Source organism: Euprymna scolopes, chromosome 31 (assembly GCF_053919585.1).
Source record: "Euprymna scolopes isolate OS-2025 chromosome 31, ASM5391958v1, whole genome shotgun sequence".
In the NCBI taxonomy this organism is placed as follows: Eukaryota; Metazoa; Mollusca; class Cephalopoda; order Sepiida; family Sepiolidae; genus Euprymna; species Euprymna scolopes.
This window is the reverse complement of record NC_136512.1, coordinates 20,190,891-20,213,390: the sequence shown is the minus strand read 5'-3', so window position 1 is coordinate 20,213,390 and position 22,500 is coordinate 20,190,891. Positions and strand designations below refer to the sequence as shown.

The window sequence follows — 22,500 nt, the reverse complement described above, 5'->3', positions numbered from 1 at the left end:
ACAACTATCATCACTTGATATTGAAAGATCAGCTGGAATCTCTTCGGTTTCATCGATTTCAGGCAAACTGGTGAAAACAGGCACAGGTAGATCCTCAGAGTGCGCAACAGGATGGATAGCAGAATCCAGGCTCGGATACTGCCAATTTGCTTTCTTGTGCTTGTTAAACCCCGTCATGTCATTGAGACAGAAGTAGCAGTCATCAAAATGATTGTTGGGTTCTCTCCACACCATTGGTACAGCAAACTTCGACTTCAGCTTACCGTTGGTCCAACCGCGGAGACTTTCTACACAGGTTTTGCACACCATATGTGGGGCCCAAGACTTGTCTTAGTCACCAAGTATCATATCGAAGTATGCTTTGTACGCCCTCTTGACAAAGTCTGTAATATTCCTCTTCTGTTGTGCCATCATATACTGTCCACAGATGTAACAAAAGACATCCGGTTCATATCTACAACATCTTCTAGAAGAACTCATTTTCTCTCTGGAACTCATTTTCAACTGTGGAATTAAAAAGAAAATTCTTAATTACTGTTTAATTTATACTGCAACTATATTTATGGAACATGTTATTAAGTAATTACAGTATATAATTATATAAAAATTCTCCCTATATAAATAATTATATAAAAATTCTCCCTGAAATACTTCAATATATACATAATCATTATAATGATTCAATAATATCAGAAAATTATTATTTACTGCTTCTATATTGAAGTATTTCAGGGAGAATTTTAGCAGTTTAGGCTTATTTGGGGCTATCAGTATCTTCTAAACTAGAGCCAATCTGGCAAAACCAATGTTATATTCGTAATCAGCGACCTTCAAAACCCCAGAAAACACTCCTAGATGGTCTGCCAAAGAAAACAAATAAAAATTTGTTGACCAGTGTAATAGACATCTTACACACACCGATAAAATAGAATTACCACCCATCCACACTATACCCCCACCTTAATCCCAAAACATATACCACATCCATTTAAGACTATGATAAAGACCCTATACACCTTTCCACATTATACTCTATATAATACGCTCCTCCTTTATCTAGAATTCGATAAAACTCCCCCAACATCATCTGTAATTTTAATTGATCTATTTCGTTCCTAATGAATCCCACGCTAGACGCCACACCCCCACTATGTTACGTAGCATCTTTTCTACTCTTCTGATGAGAAGCATTAGGCTTCGAAATGACTTGGCATAAAGAGTTCCTTCTATCCCCAACTAATTGTTTGTATTCCCTTATTGAATAAATGAACCAATGTATATTTACCAATATATAGTTTCTGTGACTTCATTTCCCATTCCTATTGTTCTCCTATAGAAGCTTCAATGATGATTGCTGAGCTTTATATTGTCAAGATAAATCTCCTCTTATATAATTGAGATCACTCTTTTCTTCTAACGCACTAAGCTATATATATATATATATATATATATATATATATATATATATATATATATATATATATATATATATATATAATCACTTTGACACACCGGTTCCCGGAGTTAAGCAACGTTAAAGCTGGTCAGTTCTAAATAGCTGATCATTTGGGACTTCCAGGTCAGTATGTGCTCTGCGTTATCTCGGCATTGTTTCCTGTCGACTTTCACTTCTCCTTGCCACTCAACTGAAACAGTGCCGATTCAGGAGACGCGTGGTTGGAATTGTGCAACCCTTGCCTCGCAATTATATGCGCAGCTGCCCCTACAGGGCGGGTATCCTTTTTCTTTCGAGACTGAATTGAGTCATATATATATATATATATATATATATATATATATATATATATATATATATATATATATATATACTAGCAGGGGTGCCCGGCGTTGCTCGGGTGTTTGGAGGTGTATGCTGTGCAAAAAAGCAAAAAAACAAAAAAATGGTTAATTTTTTAAAACTTTGACCCCTATTATGACCCCTTAAAAGTTATAGTTTCGGGCTCAAATCACTTTATTAAGTTAGATCCAGGTTCAAGGAACCTATATCTAAAATTTCAAGTGTCTAGACCCAAAATTGTCGGAGGAGTTTTGTAGAGTTCTTAAAGGTCAAATCGTTGAAATTGGACCCCTTAACAGCCAAATTTCTGGCTGACACCCGTCACATCGATTTTCCCAAATCTCAGTACCCTGTATTTCAAATTTCGAGTCTATAGACTAAAAATTGACAGAGTTATTGCGTAGGGAAATGTACACAGACAGACAGACACACAGACACACAGACAGACACGTTCACTTTTATAGATATATAGATATTATAGTATTTTCAAATAAATATTAATTATTTTTATATCTACAGACATTAGTGTTTCATACTTATGCAATGATCAATATAGGAAGTGATAATTACTACTGATGAGGAGATTCGAACCCGGTCATAAAGTCACCTTTAATTCCGTAGGCTAGTATCGTTACTACAGTTCACCCTTTAATCAACACTAATATTAAGAGAAATTAAATGTCTATTAATTCCATGTTGGCTGCTATGCATAGTAAACAGTTAATAGAGCATTCAACGACACTAAGTCGCAATGTAGTGTGTGCACTAAATTTAACTTTTCGTAATTCCTCAAACAATGTTCAATTTTAATTTCTTAAAAGGGGCTTCTAAACCATCATATTTTTGTAATAAATATTAACAGTTGTTTTTATACTTACAGACACTAGTGTTTCATGCTGATGCAATCATCAGTGTAGGGTTGATAATTACGGCGGGTCTGTAGATAAGGATACAGTCACAAAGTCATTTGACTCTATAGGCTAGTATGGGTCCTCCAGGTCACCGACAATCGGCACAAATTGTGAGTATAATTACATAGGGTGATGTAAAAGTAATTTCCTCTGTTAAATATGTATAGAATTTATTTTTAAAATATAATTTATACAATTAAAAGACTCTTATATGTAAGAAGTCAATTTTTCTAAATATATATGAAGAACTGAGTCCATGCGTTTTCTGCTTTTATTTTCAACTCTGAAACGGAAAAAAATGTGTCCTTTAACCGCGGGCAAACACAAAATGAAAAGCAAACAGGTATCGGATATTTAAATACGAAAAAAAAAAAAATGACAACGTACCAAAGAGTATCGATTAAAAAAAAAAACAATACAACTGAAATTCAGTTTTAAGATTTCCGCTACTTTGGCTTTTACTTTTTTTTGTTTTTTGTTTCATAGCTTAATGCTTTTGCTTACATAAACTTTAGCACAGCCAACTTAGATCTCGTTTGCATTCGATGTGATCTCCCTGTTTGGAATTTGATTTCACGCTTTGTTGCTTCCGTTTGTTTTTTGTTTTTTTTCACTTTTTATTTCATGCTGCTTTTTTCAATTTCTCTTTTGACTGTAAATTTTCTATTTTTACTTTCATTTTCACTTTGATATTTATATAATCTATTTCCTACTTTCACTATCACTTTTAAAATTTTCTTTTCATTTTTGAAAAAAATATGTACTACTAAGTTTATGTTTCTATTGAATATGTTCCACGACACTGACATTAACCCTAGTGGAGTGGAACCAGCTTTCCATCGAAAGAGGGAATTTCTAGGGAATAACAAATTCACAACTGGGCCCTTGCAGCATGCACATCCCCGTCCGAGGAGATGACATAAAGTCTTTGAAGTTTTGGAAGTACAAATGAACCACATTTTACTTTTTTTCTGTAAACTTTCATTGGGGAAAATTACTTTTTCGCCAGATTTAAAACTCACAATTATTTTCAAAGGCTTATGTAAACACATGTCTTTCATTTGCCACCCCCTCTTCTTTAATAGAAAACAAAAATAGCTGATGTGTTTAGTATTGTGAACCTTTGAATTTTGAAATGGCAAAAAAAAAAAAAAAAAAAAACTTTAACTTCATTTTAAAGATTAAGGAAAAATGTGATTTTCTCGTGCGCCACTAATAAAACCTAAAAAGAAACATGAACTCGCTTCATATTCCTGCAATTCTAATTCAACGAGTTGTTGTAGCCACTTTTTTGTGATTTTTTCCACGTTCTGAAGTCACTGGATATACGTTTGCTCATCCGTCGAGCAAAAAGCATAACCCCCCCCCCCAAAAAAAACACCCATCTAGCTGAAACCACTATCAATAAATTCGCCCACTCTTTATCTGTGCTTAAACCTAAACGTAGATTCCATGAACAAAGATTATTTTTAGATCTGCATGCCCGTGGAACTCTGTTCCGATTTCCTGCTTTGCAGCTGACTACAACATGGTTGTCTTCAAGTCCAACGTAAACAAATTCTTGATGAGCCAAATTTCCACTACTAACAATGACTAAGACACCTTCCTCTTGACCACTGTACACCTATTAACCCTTATCCTCGAGTGGCCTTCGGGCTTTGATAAGTGGTGACTCCTTTGTAAAGAAAAATCACCAACATAACCTCCCACAACAACAAAGCAAAAAATAAGCAAATGATCATCCGCGTTTAACTTCGGTGATCTAATAAGTGATTTTTTTCTTACTTTCTTTTTTCTTTTCTTTCTATTATATTGAACAAGTTCTCAAATAATGAGAACCAGTGCGTCAACGTGGTTATGCCGAATACTTATGCTATAATTGAATTTTACAGCTTTATTAAGACTAGCGGGGGTACCCGGCGTTTCCCGGTTGTGTCGAGGTGGTGTAGTAGAAAACACCGAAAAAAAAGTTATAGTAGCGGAAAGGAGGGCAGTTTAGGTGGAGAGAGGTGTTAAAAATGTGGTAGTAGGCAGGCTCGAACTCTGTGACGCAAGAGAAGAAAAAAATGTGTAAAAAAAACCGGAAGTCGCGAGCGTTGAAATTAAGGCTAGTCAAAGCAACGGGGACGATTACTTGCGAAAATGTCGACGAAACAAGTGACACCTCCTTGTGGAAAACTGGCCATTTGAGGATGAAGGAATAATTGTTTTGGGCCAATTTTTCGATATTTGTCGTCCGAAAGATCGAGCTTCAAAACGATACCAATCTCGTCAGAATCCGTCGCGTTTTTTACATACATACATACATACATACATACATACATTCATTCATACAAACGGATGATTCAGATTTATATTATAGACTAGCCGGGTGAGCGGCGTTGCCCGAGTGTTTAGAGGTGTGTGTTGAGAAAAAAAAAAGGTAGTAGGCATGCAGGCAAGCTCGAACCCGTACTTCGAAGGAGGGAGAGAATGTGAAAAAAAACGTGACATCTTTGCCGTTGCGTCCATCGCCAACTCGGAAGTGGCAAAGGTTTAAATTAAGGATCGTCAATCGAAAAGACGGGATGATTTTCAAAAATATTGGCAAAAAAGCGACCCCCGCTGTAGGAAAGTGCCCCGGTGTATATTAAGGAATTAATGTTCAGCCAACTTTTCGATATTTACCGTGGGAAGGGTCGAGCTTCAAAACGATATTGATCTCGTGAAAATCCGTCGCCTCTACCGAAAGTTTTAGACATACATACATACATACATACATACATACATACATTTAAACAGACAGGTGAGATTTATCTAATAGATTAGTATATTGATTTGCAAACAACGTACGTTATCTACTTTATGTATAAATTCTGTCTACAATTTACAATTTTAAAACATAGTTACGACTTCACTTACTCTACATGATCTTCAGATCTGCCTTTTTCGGTGGGTCGATCACGTTCTGCGCCAGCCGCAAGATGAGTTCGTATGTCAATTGGTGGCGCTCACTGTACTCACTGGTTTGAAGAAACGACAAAGTGGCCAACTTAAAACTTGGCTCACAACAGTAAAAACAGATATGGAAATAATATCCGGTATCGTGTTTTTGGTGCCCTCGCAGGAACCGTGAATGGCTGGATCATGCCGTCGAATCTGCTGCCGACCGACAGGCGTGGATGGCTTTGACGTGAGATGTGGTTAACACCATTGGCGCTGGCTCAATCCATTCGTTTGTCAAAGTCAAGTAAATATCTGACGAAGAGATCTTTCTCGAAATATTATATTACACGGACATACCACCAGACCAACTTTCCCAGGTGACCACTGTGCAAATATAAATATACTGCGTATATGAAATATGAATATGTACGCATGTATTCATAAGTTGTATTAATAAATTTCTCACCTGCTTCAGATTGTGTCTTTCCGTTACTTCTGCATTATACCGCCTTCTACAATTCTATTTAACTTTTCTTATTTTGAATATAATTTAAGCGTTCTATAATTTACAATTCCTTAATCTTAACAACGACTATAGTAACGATTTCATATTAGACATCGCGGTGTACGAGGAAAAAGCTTCACATGCCTGCCCGCATTGGCTTTGTTCATAATGTATTGTAGTCTATATTGCACTATAGAGAACCTACTGTTGTTTTTATAAAATTATATTTTATATTGCATTAAAGTTTAAAATGCAAAAGTCAAGTATCATGCTTCAATCGTTCTCTAAACAGAAACATTAATTTCGACTCGCCCCTGTCATAACAAAGAACCTACTGTTGATTTTATGCTAGGCTTACCCCTTATGCGTTAATAAGGCCTGAATTTAAGTTTCAAACAAAAAGATTAAGTACTATGGGGTAATTATGCTTTAAACAGAAACATCCATTATTATATCAAAGAACCTACTGTTGATTTTTTTATGCCGGGCCGTTCGATTTATGTTGTAATTAAACTTCTCAAATACACTTGTGATGTTAGGCTGTGTAAGGTGTTAACTTTGTTCGAAATCGCATGTTCCTTTTTTCATCGGATTATTTCGATTATTGAGACTTATCGAAGACATTTTGATACAGCACTTATCTAAGAATATTGCCAGGCCAATAAAGTACTTCCGGGTGAACTTTCATAATAAACAGCCCAGCCGTTTTCCAGTCCATAGGGGACGAACTCACATACAGAGATAAATTTACTGTTGTATAATAGTATATATATATATATATATATATATATATATATATATATATATATATAAACATATATATATATTTATATATATATATATATATATATATATAAATATATATATATATATTACTAAAATTAATTTTAAATACCCACATATACTAGTGTTTTATCCTTTCGGGAATTATCAGTGTGGGTTGTTACGATTACAGCCGCTTGAGAGATTCGAACCCGGCCACAACACAGTCACTGACTCCATTAGCAAGGAACACACCGCACGTCCAACGTTAACCGCGAGAAATACAGTTGAAATTAACACCTTGATAAAGTGTAAATATTAAGACGGCGAGAGTGATCTTCTGATTAAAATGATCTGCGCATGTAAGCTTAAGTGACCGAATTTAATTTAAAGTTAGAGTGCTACACAATAAGAACCGAGTTCTAAAAGGGACTGACATATTTATTGCTATAATTACTTATTAAATATTGTTTTATTGTTTCTATGTGTTCGACATGTTTGTTTCTGATGACAAAGACGGAATTGCTGAATGATTTATGCAAAATATGGCGAAAACCAAAGAAATGTACGAATTCGTCCGTCGATTATGAAAACAATGACACTCCCCCAAATTAAACAACAAAATATATATATAAAAAAAAAGAAAAACTATTCTGTTGGGGAAGTTGTGGTACTAAATTGTTATTAACTTTTTGTTCGACACGAAACATGGGGGTTAGGAGCGACGGTTCGGTGGGTTTTGTGGGTCGTGGTTGGGCGGCGAGTTTGTTGCTAATTTGCTTTCTCTGATGAATGACGAGGGTTGCATACAAATCGTTGTTGAGGACGAGGCGAAGAGAAGAAGGGAAACGGGACACGGGATAGGTAGACGAATGTGCTGAAATAACGAAGAGAGACGGAAAACAAGAGTGCTGCGTCAAAGCCGTTCTGTGAGGTGTTTATTGGGCATTCAAATAAAGGAAGTTGGATTCGAAAATTCATAAAGTGTCACAATAGATAAACAAACGGACAGACAGACTTAAAGACAGGACAAACAAACAAACACACACGGAAATAAGTAGTTTATATATAAGACTGAAAGATCGGTCGAAAATTATGTACCTGTAAAAAAAGTTTTTTTTTACATATTATTTTGTATTCCTGCGCGTCACCAATTCAAAACGAACAAAGAAAAGTTATAAGCTTTTATGTATACTTTTCGTATTCTTTTTATATATTTCCATTCATATATATATATATATATATATATATATATATATATATATATATATATATATATATAACTACTTCATTTACTCACATAAAATTAATATACGAAAGTATAAATCTATGCGTAAACTTTAAGTATTTACTTCAAAAGTGCTCAATACGTAGGTAGAGCTAGTTAGTTATAAAATATATATGGAGATTAAGCTACACTGAATATTCCGTGTTTCATCCACTCTAGGATTCTAGCGCATAAGCCTGAAGAATCCTAGAGTGGGTGAAACGCGGAATATTCAGTGTAGCTTAATCGCCATATATATTTTATAACTAACTAACTAACTAACTAACTAACTATATATATATATATATATATATATATATATATATATATATATCAACATATCGCCGTTTACTATATATTTTAGTTTCTACTTTAAATTCTCATTTTCGCTACTTCGGATTTTACTTCAAGACCTGATGATGATTCGTGGACGAATCGAAAGCGCTCGTGACAGTAAGACCTATGGAACTTTTATTAATATTTTTGATTTTGCTACAAAAATATTATACGGAAAATCAAAAAAATTATAAGAAAAAGAATCATAAAGCAAAGTGTCTCCGTTTCATTTAATAATATTTGCTTGAAAATATATATATATATATATATATACATATATATATATATATATATATATATATATATATATATATATATATATATATATATATATACTGTGTAAGCAAAATCATGACATTCAAAAAAGGTGTTGATGGCAAGAAAAAAGTTTATTTCATTTTACGTTACAATTGTTTACATGCCCGGTCGAAAATTTCAAACATTATATCATTTGAAAATTTTCAAAAACCAGCATTTCTTCAGACTTTATGAATAAAAACACTCTTGACAATAGACCAGTGTTTGAAGAGAAGGAAAAGGAAGAAAAATTCCCTTAACGGAAAAAGCATGTGAGAAACATTTACCCTTGGGGTAACCTCCACGGAAAGCCCATTTAAATATTAACATATATCCTAATTTTCGTATCCTTATTTAAGAACAAAGTCATAAGAAGTTCCCACAAAAAATCCTTAGCCATTTAAAAAATATTTTATATATCCCATTTGTTAAGTTCCTAAATTAGATTTCACTATTTCTTTATTTCACATAATTAATTTTTTTTATAAAGAATTTTTTAATTTTTATTTCTATATTTATAATATGACCATAGCAACCTTGCACTAACGTTACGGTTGATTTTAGTTTCGTATTAGTGGCAAGTAATGTTTACAAATTATCGTTATTTTAGTACTTAGATGTAAGACCATTTTAGGTTTAATGTTTAATGGAATATGAGAATAAAGAAAAGACTGCATTATATATATAAATCCTTATACAACAGTTTGAGTAAAGGACTCTAATCTATTTATAATTATTTAATGTTGTAAAATTCATTATCATTCTAATTAAATATGTTTTCATATCGTTACTAAAAAACAATTACGAAGGGCGATACTCCAATTATGTTGTTAATTGCTAATAGTTAATTATGTTGGAAAAGAGCCAATTTTATTTCCCATAACAGCTAAAGGGAGATAATTCAGGCCGTTTGATATTTTAGGTCTAGTGATTTCTAGAAAGCGCCTGTGATTTAATAATTAATTTAATCAACAGATCCAGAACGTGCTACGATAGCTTATTTAAAAATTAAATATATAAATTATGTTTTTAATCTTAAAAACTTTTTTTTCACCCATGGGTTTAACGCACATCTGTTATTAATCCACTAATAACTTAGGTTGCTCATGTCTTCAAAGCCAGAATTATAATTCGTATGTTGTATTCTTGGGTATCTAAACAAAATGGTATATATCCTCTAATTATTATTCTGACAGCAAAACCACCCAATAGCTACAAATGTGTTTCACTCCGATGAGAAGGTGTCTACCCCTGCATTTATGGGTAAAAACATTTAGAACAAAGAACAAAGTAAGTAAATAATTAAACCAGCATGGATTCTACATACTTAAGATGTCAGATGACAAAATCAATTAAATTAATTTCCAGGCCCCAAATTGCTAATTTAATTTTTAATAATAATTGCTAGTTTATTGTTAAGTTGTTTTATTGATTTGAAGAGCGTATCACTTATTTCACCATCAATACTGCTACAACTGAATACAAAAAATGCTCACCGTTATGGAAAAAAATTCCAATCTTAGATGAGCTTTATACTTTATTTATATTTCTTCCGCAGTTTAGAATAACAGAAACTATATTTGCATGTTAGATTTGGATCCTTCATTTAGATTATATCATTCCCAGCTATTTAACTCTACGTTAAAATTTAATCCTAGCATTCTGACCATTTTAATTCAAAATCTTCTTTATTTCTATTAAGTTACCTAAACCAATCACCTAATGCAGTTGGATTCCTGTTTTTGTTTTTATTTTTGATGCTGATTCTTGTACCCCCCCCCTGCTATCGTTAGCGCCATCTCTATTAGTTTCTATCTATCTATATCTATCTATCTATTTATATATATATATATATATATATATATATATATAGAGAGAGAGAGAGAGAGAGAGAGAGAGAGAGAGAGAGGGGGGGGGGAAATCAGACCTGGAGTTTAAAGAGCAAAGTTTATTTTAATGTGTCAATACTTTAAAATAATCTTGCTCATAATTTTTTTTAATATATAATAAGCTCAATAGGTATATTTATCCTAGAGCTATATTAATAAGTATTATAATGATAAATAATTATAAATTATGAACCAGTTTACAACATGAAAAACAAACAAAACTAACTTCAGTTTACGATCGTTTCGGAATAAAATATCATTTCCGAAACGATCGTACACACAAGTTGATTTTGTTTGTTTTTCCTGTTTAAAACTGATTCATAATTTATAATTATCTATCATTATAATCATTATTAATATAGCTCTAGGATAAATATACCTATATAATTATTAATCTTTATAATCAATATATATATATATATATATATATATATATATATATATATATATATATATATATATATACGTTTTATTTTTTATTACCGTATCTTTCTGTTAAGTTACATTATTGTTTCGGCTACATGGCCGTTTTTTTTTTGGCCGTCTGTAGCGTCCTCAGACTTTTACAGAATTTGCAAACCCCCGCTGACCTCATCCACACTTCCACCCTTTCATCCCAAAATAGCGAACATTTCTGTAAAAGTCTGAGGACGCTACAGACGGCCCAAAAAAACGGCCGAGTAGCCGAAACAATAATGTAACTTAGCAGAAAGATACGGTAATAAAAAATAAAACGCATATTTGCTCTACAACAGTATTGAGCACTTTCTTCAGTTTTTATTAATTACCATCTCCACTATATATATATATATATATATATATATATATATATATATATATATATATATATATATATGTAAAGCATCAGGACTTGTTAAAAAGAAATCAATAAAGTAGTCCATCGCAAATGTGAAACGGTAAAATACAAATTATTTACGTACAAAAATACAAATTATTAATATAAAAATATATTTTTCGTCTGTAAAATTTCTGTTTATAAATAAACAAGAAGTTCGAGTACTCTAAAAGCAGTGTGCAAGTGTCTATTTAAATTGAGATTTGATGGGGTCTTTGCGGACATTGATACCATGTGTCGGAGGTTAGAACTGCCAACTATCAACTAGATGGCTGCAAGTTCAATCCCTGGCTAAGTTGAAGTGCTTATTAATATGTATATATATATATATATATATATATATATATATATATATATATATATATGCATATAACATGTTAAAAACACTTTGAAACTCTCTCTCTCTCTCTCTTTATATATATATATATATAACATGTTAAAAACACTTTAAACACTATATATATATATATATATATATATATATATATATATATATATATATATAATACGCGGAAAATTTCCTAGAGTTCTTCCAGCTACCGTCTCTTCAAGAGAAAATCTATAGCAAGGAAAAACAATACTATTGACGAAATTAAATAGCATTAAAAAAGAATTCAGACGTGTCAAGAAATGGAAAAAAAAGCGATTATAATAGGAGAGTTTAATCTGTGTATAAGACGTTTAAAATCGATTAAAATTGGCACAACGAGTTAAAAATACGAGTGAAAATGGGTCAAAGTTCCCCAATGAAATATAACGTTAAAATTACAGATTTAAATAAATTACGGATGCATATATATATATATATATATATATATATATATATATATATATATATATATATATATATATGCATCTTTAACTAAAGGAGTATGTCTTACCTGTGTAGGGAGGAGTATCTTTCCCATTGTGATCTGAAAATCAAAGAAAAACGTTTAATAGTCTGAATTTAAATAACTATAAAACACACACACATTATATATATATATATATATATATATATATATATACATATATATATATATATATATATATATATATATATATATATATATATATATATATATATATATATATACCGTATATTTCGGCGTATAAGCGCCCGTCAAATAAGACGCGGTACTTTATCATATATCGGTTGTATAAGACGACTGCTAAATCACGAAACCGTGTTAGTTTAGCCTAGACTAGAGATTGCTACACCCGGCATCTTATGAAATGCTGGTTTTTACGGATGTTTTTTTTTTTAATATTAAGGGTCGTCTTATATGTCCGAACACGGTGCCCCCGTAATAATAATAAAGGGTTGGGTTCGAGACTCCTAACAAACGGTTCCCCAGTTCGATACTAAACACCTGATGAAGGCCGGAGGGCAAAACGGCCGAAACGTTGTGACACTAAGAACCAAGATGAGGAAGTCAGTCCGACAATCTCAATATATATATATATATATATATATATATATATATATAAACTAATTTGCAAAATAATTTATAAAAAAACATTTATTCAGGCACTAATAATTCAACATTAACCACTCACTATTTCACATACAATCAGTTTGAGACGATACAAAACGTTTCAATTTGCACGATCGTTTCTGATATAAAATAAAAATTTATTTGAACAAAGTTTCTTCATCATTAGGTATCAAAAGTGACCTTTAAATCAGATTATAAACTGGTAATATGAGGATAAAATAGAATGATTGTTTTGTTCTAAATTATATACGTGTCCGTCTTTTCCTTATGTCACTCTTTTGGGCTATAACAGTTTTTGATACTATTTGCGTACATAAATGCGGAATTATATATTTCTGGTCGTCTCGCCAATATCAAACAACGGACATGCGGTACATACTATTTTGTAAATACTGGATAGGGAAGACGTGCTCTTAGCGGTAGCTGGGGCCGAGTTTGTCGTTGAGAAATCTCGTAACTTGGAAGTTGATGTCCGTATTTTTCTGTCAGATTTTAATTGTTTTTGTAAGGAATTATATATATATATATATATATATATATATATAATTTCTTACAAAAACAATATATATATGTATGTATATATCTATATGCATATATATATATATATATATATATATAGTGGAAATGGTAATTAATAAAAAGTGAAGAAAGTGCTCAATACTGTTGTAGAGTAAATATGCGTTTTATTTTTTATTACCGTATCTTTCTGTTAAGTTACATTATTGTTTCAACTACTCAGCCGTTTTTTTTTTGCCGTCTGTAGCTTCCTCAGACTTTTACAGAAACCCGTAAAAGTCTGAGGAAGCTACAGACGGCCAAAAAAAAACGGCCGAGTAGCTGAAACAATAATGTAACTTAACAGAAAGATACGGTAATAAAAAATAAGACGTGTATATATATATATATATATATATATATATATATATATATAGCGTGTCAGTAGGCGATGAAAAGAAAATCCAATAAAGTGCTCGATCGTGGATGTGACAGCTGAAGATACAATATTTATTTTTATACAATATATGCATATTACAAGGCCGTACCAGTGCGCTGAATCAACTATAAGATGTTGGAAAGCGTCAGCGCAAATTTTTAAGTCGCTGATGAATTTGCGCTGACTCTTTCCACCCTCTTATGGTTGATTCAGCGCAATGAAACCACTAGTACGGCCTCGAAATATGTATATATAGTCTTGAAATATATATTGGGAGCGATATATAGTGTGTCATACTAGAATTGATACAGAATTTATAATATGGCTCATGCTATGATGAAACTTTTTGTACAATTTCTTTATTTTTTTAACAGATTCTTTAAACTAAGCAAACGGTATGTTACATCTTAATTTAAAATAGCATATTGTTATCTGCAATCCTTATTTTTAAAATGACACATCGTTCCAATTTCTCTGCATAAAATTCACAGGCAAATTGAATTAGAAAAATACATTAAAGACACTGCGATGGCTGCTGCAAAGAAGGTGCTAGAGAACTATTCATATACGACAGCAATTGTATCTCTACAAAGCCACCTTTCGCTCATGCGTGGAAAATTATTATCTTATCTGGGTTGGTGCATCTTCCACTAATCTCCTAATCTCAGACAGGGCCAAAAACAGAGTCTCCAATCTAATAGGTCCGTCAGAATTAACCCAGCAGCAACCTCTGTCAAATCGCCGAAATGCTGCCTTCCTGTCCTCGTTTTACATGTACTTTAATTGAATGTACCCTGACGAACTCCTCGCACTTGTGCCCCCTCGAGGTAAATGCCCTCGATTGCCCCGACAAGCAGCAAAGCCCCATTCTTCATTGTAGAAGTTCTTAGATATTCTAATAGTTCCTTCCCTAAAACTACTAAACTTAGGAATTTCCCCCCGTTTCCTGCTTTTCCGATTTTACTAACATGAAGAATTTTAAACGTAATGTAAACAGAATCTCACCGTTTAACTCCCCACAGTCCGCTAGTACATATATTCCCAACTAATAGCCCCTTACGTCCAGGTGGACATATGCCTTACTGAATAAGAGCAAAAAAAAAAAATGTTGGTTTGTCCGCAATGGTTAATTTTCATGTCGGCTTTATTTGCTTGTTTATGGCGTTTAAATCTACATAACATTATTTTGGTCTGCCACGCTTAAAATTAACATGGTATTTTTATGGTCTGTCAGGTCTAAAATGTGAACATACTCTACTTTGGTATAAGCAGCATTGCCAGAAGAGGTCTTTAGTAACTTGGAACTGGCAAACCGAAAGATGCTCATGATTGTGTGGTGGCATAAAAAAGCGTACGTGAAACAAATAAAACCCTATAACTTACCTATTTCAATATTGAGCGCTCTTGTATGAACCGCGTAAAAAAATCATTAGTTGTTTCACCTCTTGAAAATATTAACCTGGTATGTGTATGTGCCCCCTCTGTATGGACTTCAAAATGGCTGGACCGATGTTTATTTCAAATTTTTTTTTTTTTACACAGTGATCACCACTTATCAAGGCCAGGAAGCCCCTCAGGGATAAGGGTTATTGCAAGTACATTACGTTAGTGTGGAGATTTGATGAAGTGTTTACTTAAGGGGACGGTTTATTAGGAATTTGTTAACATTGGACTTGAAGACATCCAAGTTGTAGTTCGGTGGGAAGCAGGCAGACGGAACAGAGTTCCACAGGTGTGCAGTTCTAAGAAAGAAGCTTTGTTCATGGAATCCGCGTTTCGATTTAGGCACAGATGTAGAGTGGGGGAAATTTTTCATAGTGGATTCAGCTAGATGGGTGTTTTTCGTGAAAGATTGGCGAGGGGGGACCAGATATTCGAGTTCAGACGAGCACCTGCCATGGAAATAACGATAAAACAAGGATAGGCTCGCAACGTCTCTTCTGTGGGAGAGAGGTTGCAGGGTAGAGAAAAGAGCATCCCCCACTATTCACACAAATATACTTCATGTTTTTTAGCGTGTTCTAAGATAGGTTTTCTATCGCAAGTATCGGAAGTTAAGTATCTAAAATCAATAATCAAAAAAGAACTGTCAGATTTTGGACAAAGTTAACATCCTTATACAGCCTAACATCGGAAACTAATTTCAGAAGCATATCATTATACCAGCAGAAGGAACGGACGTGAAATATCACCAGTATATCTTTTGATAAGATTGTTTCGTTATTAAAATGAATGTTTCTGTTTGCTGCACAACTGAAACTTGATAATTGACTTTCGCGTTTTAAACTTTAATTCTAGGCATTATATAAAAATATTTCTATAAAATCTACAGTAGATTCTGTACGATGCAATGTGGATTACAATTTATTGTGGACTAAGTCTCTGCGGGATTGCATGTACAGCTTTCTCGTCGTGCACCACGGTGGGTTTCCGACTAGAGCAGGAAATCAATCGAAAATGAGTAATTTCACTGACTTAGATGATAATGAATATATTTGAAGTGTGGAATATTCGTTAATCGTCATTGTACCCTGGGCAACGTCAGATCTACCTTCCAGTATATATATATATATATATATATATATATATATATATATATATATATATATATACTAGCAGAAGTACCCGTCGTTGACTGGGTTCAAAAACAGCCTACAGAAAATGGTCTGTGATTGATGAAAGTATGATAGGTTATGAAAAGCAGGGGCTTATAAAGAGATAGGGTTTGATACTCAAAAATGTTACCCTAAGCAAAATATGATGAAAGTAAACATAATTTTCGTGAAAAAAAATTTTTTTTATATCAACTTTGTTTCCATTCGTAGCCAAGAGTGACCAACAGAATGATGTTACAAAGAGAAAATGTTATATATATGTAATAATATAAATATTCAAGAAATAAATGTTACCATAGCCGATAAAAGTTACTTTTATGGTAGAAAAGTTCATTGGTTTGAATTTTTAAGTAGTTTGTAAAAAAAAATTTTTTTTAATTTACGAACCAGTTTTAAAAAAATCAAAATGGCAGCGACTTTGAAATGGAGATCCCCGTTTTCAATTTGAAGGAGGAGCACCTGAGCATTGTGTGTTAACAATTTAAGAGAGTTCCGTCAACGTAAGGAATATTTATAAACATATTTTAATGTTTTCCGTTATTTGTGCTAGAGTAATATTCGATTATGGCATGTGTAGTTTATATAAAAATTCATTTAAGTAGTTATCGCCTCAAATTTCGTTTTGATTTCGGTTCGCTGAAATTATTTCAAGTAAAGAGCATTAAAAACTATTTCAAAACAAAAAAAAACATGAACTGAACTTATATTGACTATGGTAACATTTATTTCTTGTATATTTATTTTTTCGGGTAGTCGTTTGTTGGCTTTTCTGCTCAACACTCTTACTGAATAATATCGACGAAATATCGAAAAACGAAGAAACAAAAACAGTTTTGAAAAATAATGAAGCTTTACTTACTTTAGTAAAATAATCCGAAACAGCAAAATGGGATATTAAAAAAGTAAACACGTAATTACTTTAGTTTTTTAAAGCAAAGAATCGATATAAATATGAATAAGAAAACAATGGCGCCCTTTTTAAGTAGAACAGCTTCGTTTCAGTTTTACAGTATTGAACGGTGTAGTATTGCGCCGTCGGATTCAGGGTTGTACTATTGTAATGTAAAGAACACGCAGAAAGGGTTGTAATCAACTGAATTCCGTCTAGTACTCTGACAAAAAAGCTTAAACAGATATATAAATAAAAATAAAAAGGTTATGTAAATGGTTTTAAAAAGACGGGTAATCACGCGAGCAGGATTTTTCCTTCTTTTGACACGATAACAAGTAATGTTCTTATTTTTTATTACTTATCTATTTATCTATTTTTGAAAGAGTGTAACGTGCAAATGGAGAAAGAAAAAAGAGAGTTATGCAAAAAATGTGTCGAGAATTGTCTAAAGTTCCGACTTATTTTTTGGGGGGGGGCTTTCACTTTAATAAGAACGTGAATTGATGAGGTGAATTTATTCGCCACAATATGATTCAACTAAGGAAAAAAATAAATAAAAGCTAACATGAATTAAGATTAAAGTTAAGGCGTTATTGTGGACCCTCATCCATTAAAAAAAAAACTTGTTAAACTTTGTGACGTATTTACATTCTATGGAGGTCAGGCGCAAACAAACTCCCAATAATTTTATTATACCATATTTCTTCAAACTGAAACATAATTATCAAAGTATACTTACGCAAATAGATATTAAAAGTCTTTGTTAAAGTTTGTGCCATATTTCCTTGGAGTACAGGCGGGAAGGTAGACCCCCACAATTTTGTTATACCATCCCTATTTAAGTTGAAACATACTTATCAAAGTATTCTTATGTACATCTGTATCAAAAACCCTTGTAAACGTTTTTTTTTCATTTTTTATTTCCATACTTTGGGGGCCAGGCGCGAACGTAGACCCCACAAGTTTTATGAATCACCGTTCTGCCAGATCAAACATACCCATTCCTTATCCTCCAGACATCTTCTATCATTATATGGAATCCGTTTTTTTTTATTTAAATAGTCAACCATATAGGAGCCTATTCGTGACCAGACATACACACACAGACATTCAGTTTTATATTATAATATATATATATATATATATATTATATATATAGTCATCCTCATACAGTACTGTTTCGCTGTTTCATAGCCTATCAGTGCGGCTAGAGAAGCAACTACTTCAAGCCAGGATCGAAACCCGACCGCCCATATAACAGTCGGAGCTTCTAATCGTAGCGCTATTCAGCTGCTGGCAATGTTTTGACATTGTCCAAATACCTAAGCTCAATTTGTTTTCAAAAAGAGCATCGCTAATGGTAATTTGTATATGACTTTCCAGATTAGTATTAAGAGTCACTTTTTACAATTGATTTTTCCAAGTACTCTAATTGCTGCGCCTCGGGTCTTTCTGAACTTCTCCTGAAGTTTGATGGTTCAATCCTCAGTGTGGGCAACCGAAATACACATTTGCGAATTACTTAGGACCTCTATCCAGTCATGGCTGACGGAACATGAACATGCTACCCCCGTGAAGTAAATAAAGGGTTCCGCTCGAAATTCCCTCCATATTCCCGAGTTCGAGAGAAACATTCCCGAATTCGACAAGACACAGCTGAAGAAGGTCGGAGTTTACATTGACCGAAACGTTGTGAAAATCACACTCAAGATTGGAACAGTAGTCCGAAGAATCCAAAAATGCGAATAATCAATCCTCATCTCAAAAATTGTTGTTGTTGTTGTTGTTTTTGTTTTTATTATTACTGTTGTCTGTCATGTTAGAATTTTCTTTCATCTGTTAGTTTTTGTTTGAAATAACATTTTCGCTTACTTGACTGTGAACAAGGCCGATAGCCATTAGTCGCGTGTAATGAATGAATGCGGTAATGTAGGATTGACATGAAATTCTTAAAGATAAACTAAAATGACCGAAAAATGGGATGAAATGACTTAAATAAATAAAAAGTAAATGACTTAGAATGACTTTAATGGACTTAAGGATAAATTGAATGACCTTAAGAATGACTTGAATGCTTAAAAATAACTGGAATCTTCCAAAAAAAACTTGAATGATAGTGTAGAATGACTTGAATGGTTTTGAAACTGACTGGTTGTAAAGTGGGTAATCATTTTACATTAAATTAATACGGAAAAGTGATCCCCCACTTTATATCACAAAATTACAAACGTAAGTACAGCATGTAGTAAGAACAGATACTACACTTTGATCTTGGCCAAAAGGCCAAGAAAAGGGTATTCATTTGCTCCCCTACCGAGCAAATTAGGTACAAGACCGATTTTAATGTGAGGAGTGAAGGGGAAATGGGGACCAACTCCCCGGGGAGTAGGGGAGCTGGATAGTGACAATTCGAATGAAGGGTTGCCTTTACATTGACCAATGTCTTATATGTCGGGTTGCCCCCACATATGGTCTTTGCTTGCAGTATCCGCCGGAACAAATACTACACTTTGAGATATTAAATCTTTTAATCAGGAAAAAATTAACATGAACAAAAAACTTAGGCACAAGGCCAACTCAGAAGGGGGAGCCGTTGGTCATCCTTGTCACTCTAGAACTAAACAAAAGTTTTTCTTAGCTAGAATCTTCCTTCACCATAATACCGCATTCGCCCTTTCGTACTTGGGGACGTCCTACTTAGTACCCAATTTTGAAAACAGTTTTTATTAGCGTGTAACAACAAAAAAGATAACAATAAAGGAAATACAATAATTAATTTGTGTCGAGGGCGGGAAAAATACTACACTTTGATCTTGGCCAAAAGGCAAAGAAAAGCTTAAAAAGCTAAGAACAGCATCTATTAACAACAGACCTTTGATCTTAACCAAAAAGACCGAGCACAAAAGTGTTACGGACCGACCGACCGACGGACCGATTGAGTTACTTTTGGAGTCGCTTGCACGCGACTAAAAACTAAGAAAAGACAAAAGAAAGAAAATAAACAAGAAAGAAAGGAATAACAACTGAAAGAAAAAATAATCTCAACACAGAAGTTGATAAAATTAAATGAATCGAGAGATATAGAGAAAACGGTAAAATTATACAAGAATGAAAAAACAAAAGAGTATAAATACGTCTCGGTGGATAAAACCGAATGAATCAGATATAGAAAAAAAATACAAACATAAACAAAAACAAAAAAAAACTATAAATGAAGCCGAGAAAACGTGCGAAAAAAAAAAAAAGTCCGGAAAAATAAATGAATGATGGAATAAAAAATGAATGTAAGAACGGATAAAGTAATGGTGGTAATTGGCGGGTGATTTTTTTAACAGTTCAGTCAACAACAATGGCGGATGTCTTCCATCAAACGGGACGTTTTAGCGGGAAAAAAAAATAACAAGGCCAGAAGTTCTCACATGATGAATCTATGCACAAATCGTCGATAAAATCATACGTTAGATGTGAACAGGAGCAAAGAAAGAAAAAAAAATAGTATATCTATGCTATATATATATATATATATATATATATATATATATATATATATATATATGCATATATATGCATATATATATACATATATATAGATATATATAACTACTTCATTTACTTACATAAAATTAATATACGAAAGTATAAATTTATGCATAAACATTTAATATTTACTTCAAAAGTGCTCAATACGTAGGGAGAGTTAGTTAATTATAAAATATATATGGCGATTAAGCTACACTGAATATTCCGCGTTTCATCCGCTCTCGGATTCTTCAGGTTTATGCCTAGAGTGGATGAAACATGGAATATTCAGTGTAGCTTAATCGCCATATATATCTTATAACTAACTAACTATATATATATATATATATATATATAAATAAATATATATATATATATATATATATAGTTAGTTAGTTATAAAATATATATGGCGATATATATATATATATATAGTAAGTTAGAAAATATATATGGCAATTAAGCTACACAGCCGTCAGACTTATGCGAAGAGTTGTTATAGTCTCGTGTTTTTATATACACATATTCTAGCTCTACCTATATATTGAGCACTGTTGAAGTAAATAGTTAGTTTACACATAAAAATCATACTTTTGTATATTAATTTATGTGATTAAATGAAGTAGTCATATATATATATATATATATATATATATATATATATATATATATAAAGAAAGGGAGAGAGAGGGATTCTTTATCCTGTTATTCAGCACATTTTTATTTCTTATTTTTTATTTTCTGTTCTGAACAGGAGCAAAGAAAGAAAAAGAGAATATATCTATACTATATATATATATATATATATATATATATATATATATATATATATATATGTGTGTGTATATATATGTATATATATGCATATATACACACACGCACATATATATGTATATATATGCATATATATATATATATATATATATATATATAAGAATAAGTTGTTAATAAAACATTTAAAAAAATCCTTTGAAAAAGAGTTAAAAACATATTTAATTTCAAAAAAAAAGAAGCACAAAATAAATGGATAGTCCTTAATCTACGGAGTTTCGAAGAAATACTTTCCATCTCATCAGAGGGTAGGATTTAGCAAAATGCGGGATCGGATTTGGCTTGCAAAAGTATATAATGAAACTACAAGTAAGTCATAGATCTTGCTTGATAACAAATAGTGAAGCAGATACAATAGGGTGAAGAAAAAGGTGATTTCACGTGAATGGATAGTCTGGTGAATGGTAAAATCCAAATATCCAAAATCCAAAAAAGTTGGTTAAATTTCCATTTCCACAAGTATAATCCAAGTGTTCGGACGAGGAATCGGTATTGGAATTGGCAATTGGAACAAATCGGAAGATTTGGTGGTATCGGAATCGAAAAAATGGATGCCTATTTTCGGATGCCAAAACGATTCTTTTAATTGTCTTTTTTATTTGATTTCGTTTAAAGTAAAATCCTCCATTGCTGGCAATAATGATAAAATAATAAATATTTATTGATTGTAAAATACAAGTAA

At 32.5% G+C, this 22,500-nt stretch overlaps 1 protein-coding gene and 1 pseudogene across 1 annotated transcript in view; both read right to left on the bottom strand.

Moving 5' to 3' along the window:
- Positions 1-22,500, bottom strand: part of LOC145255665 (uncharacterized) — a 1,188,349-nt gene that overhangs the window by 582,725 nt on the left and 583,124 nt on the right. The window contains exon 3 of the mRNA XM_080114222.1: positions 12,428-12,460. Within this exon, the coding sequence (XP_079970348.1) occupies positions 12,428-12,460 (33 nt within the window). The remainder of the gene's footprint in view (positions 1-12,427; positions 12,461-22,500) is intronic.
- Positions 19,627-19,764, bottom strand: LOC145255918 (U2 spliceosomal RNA; annotated as a pseudogene).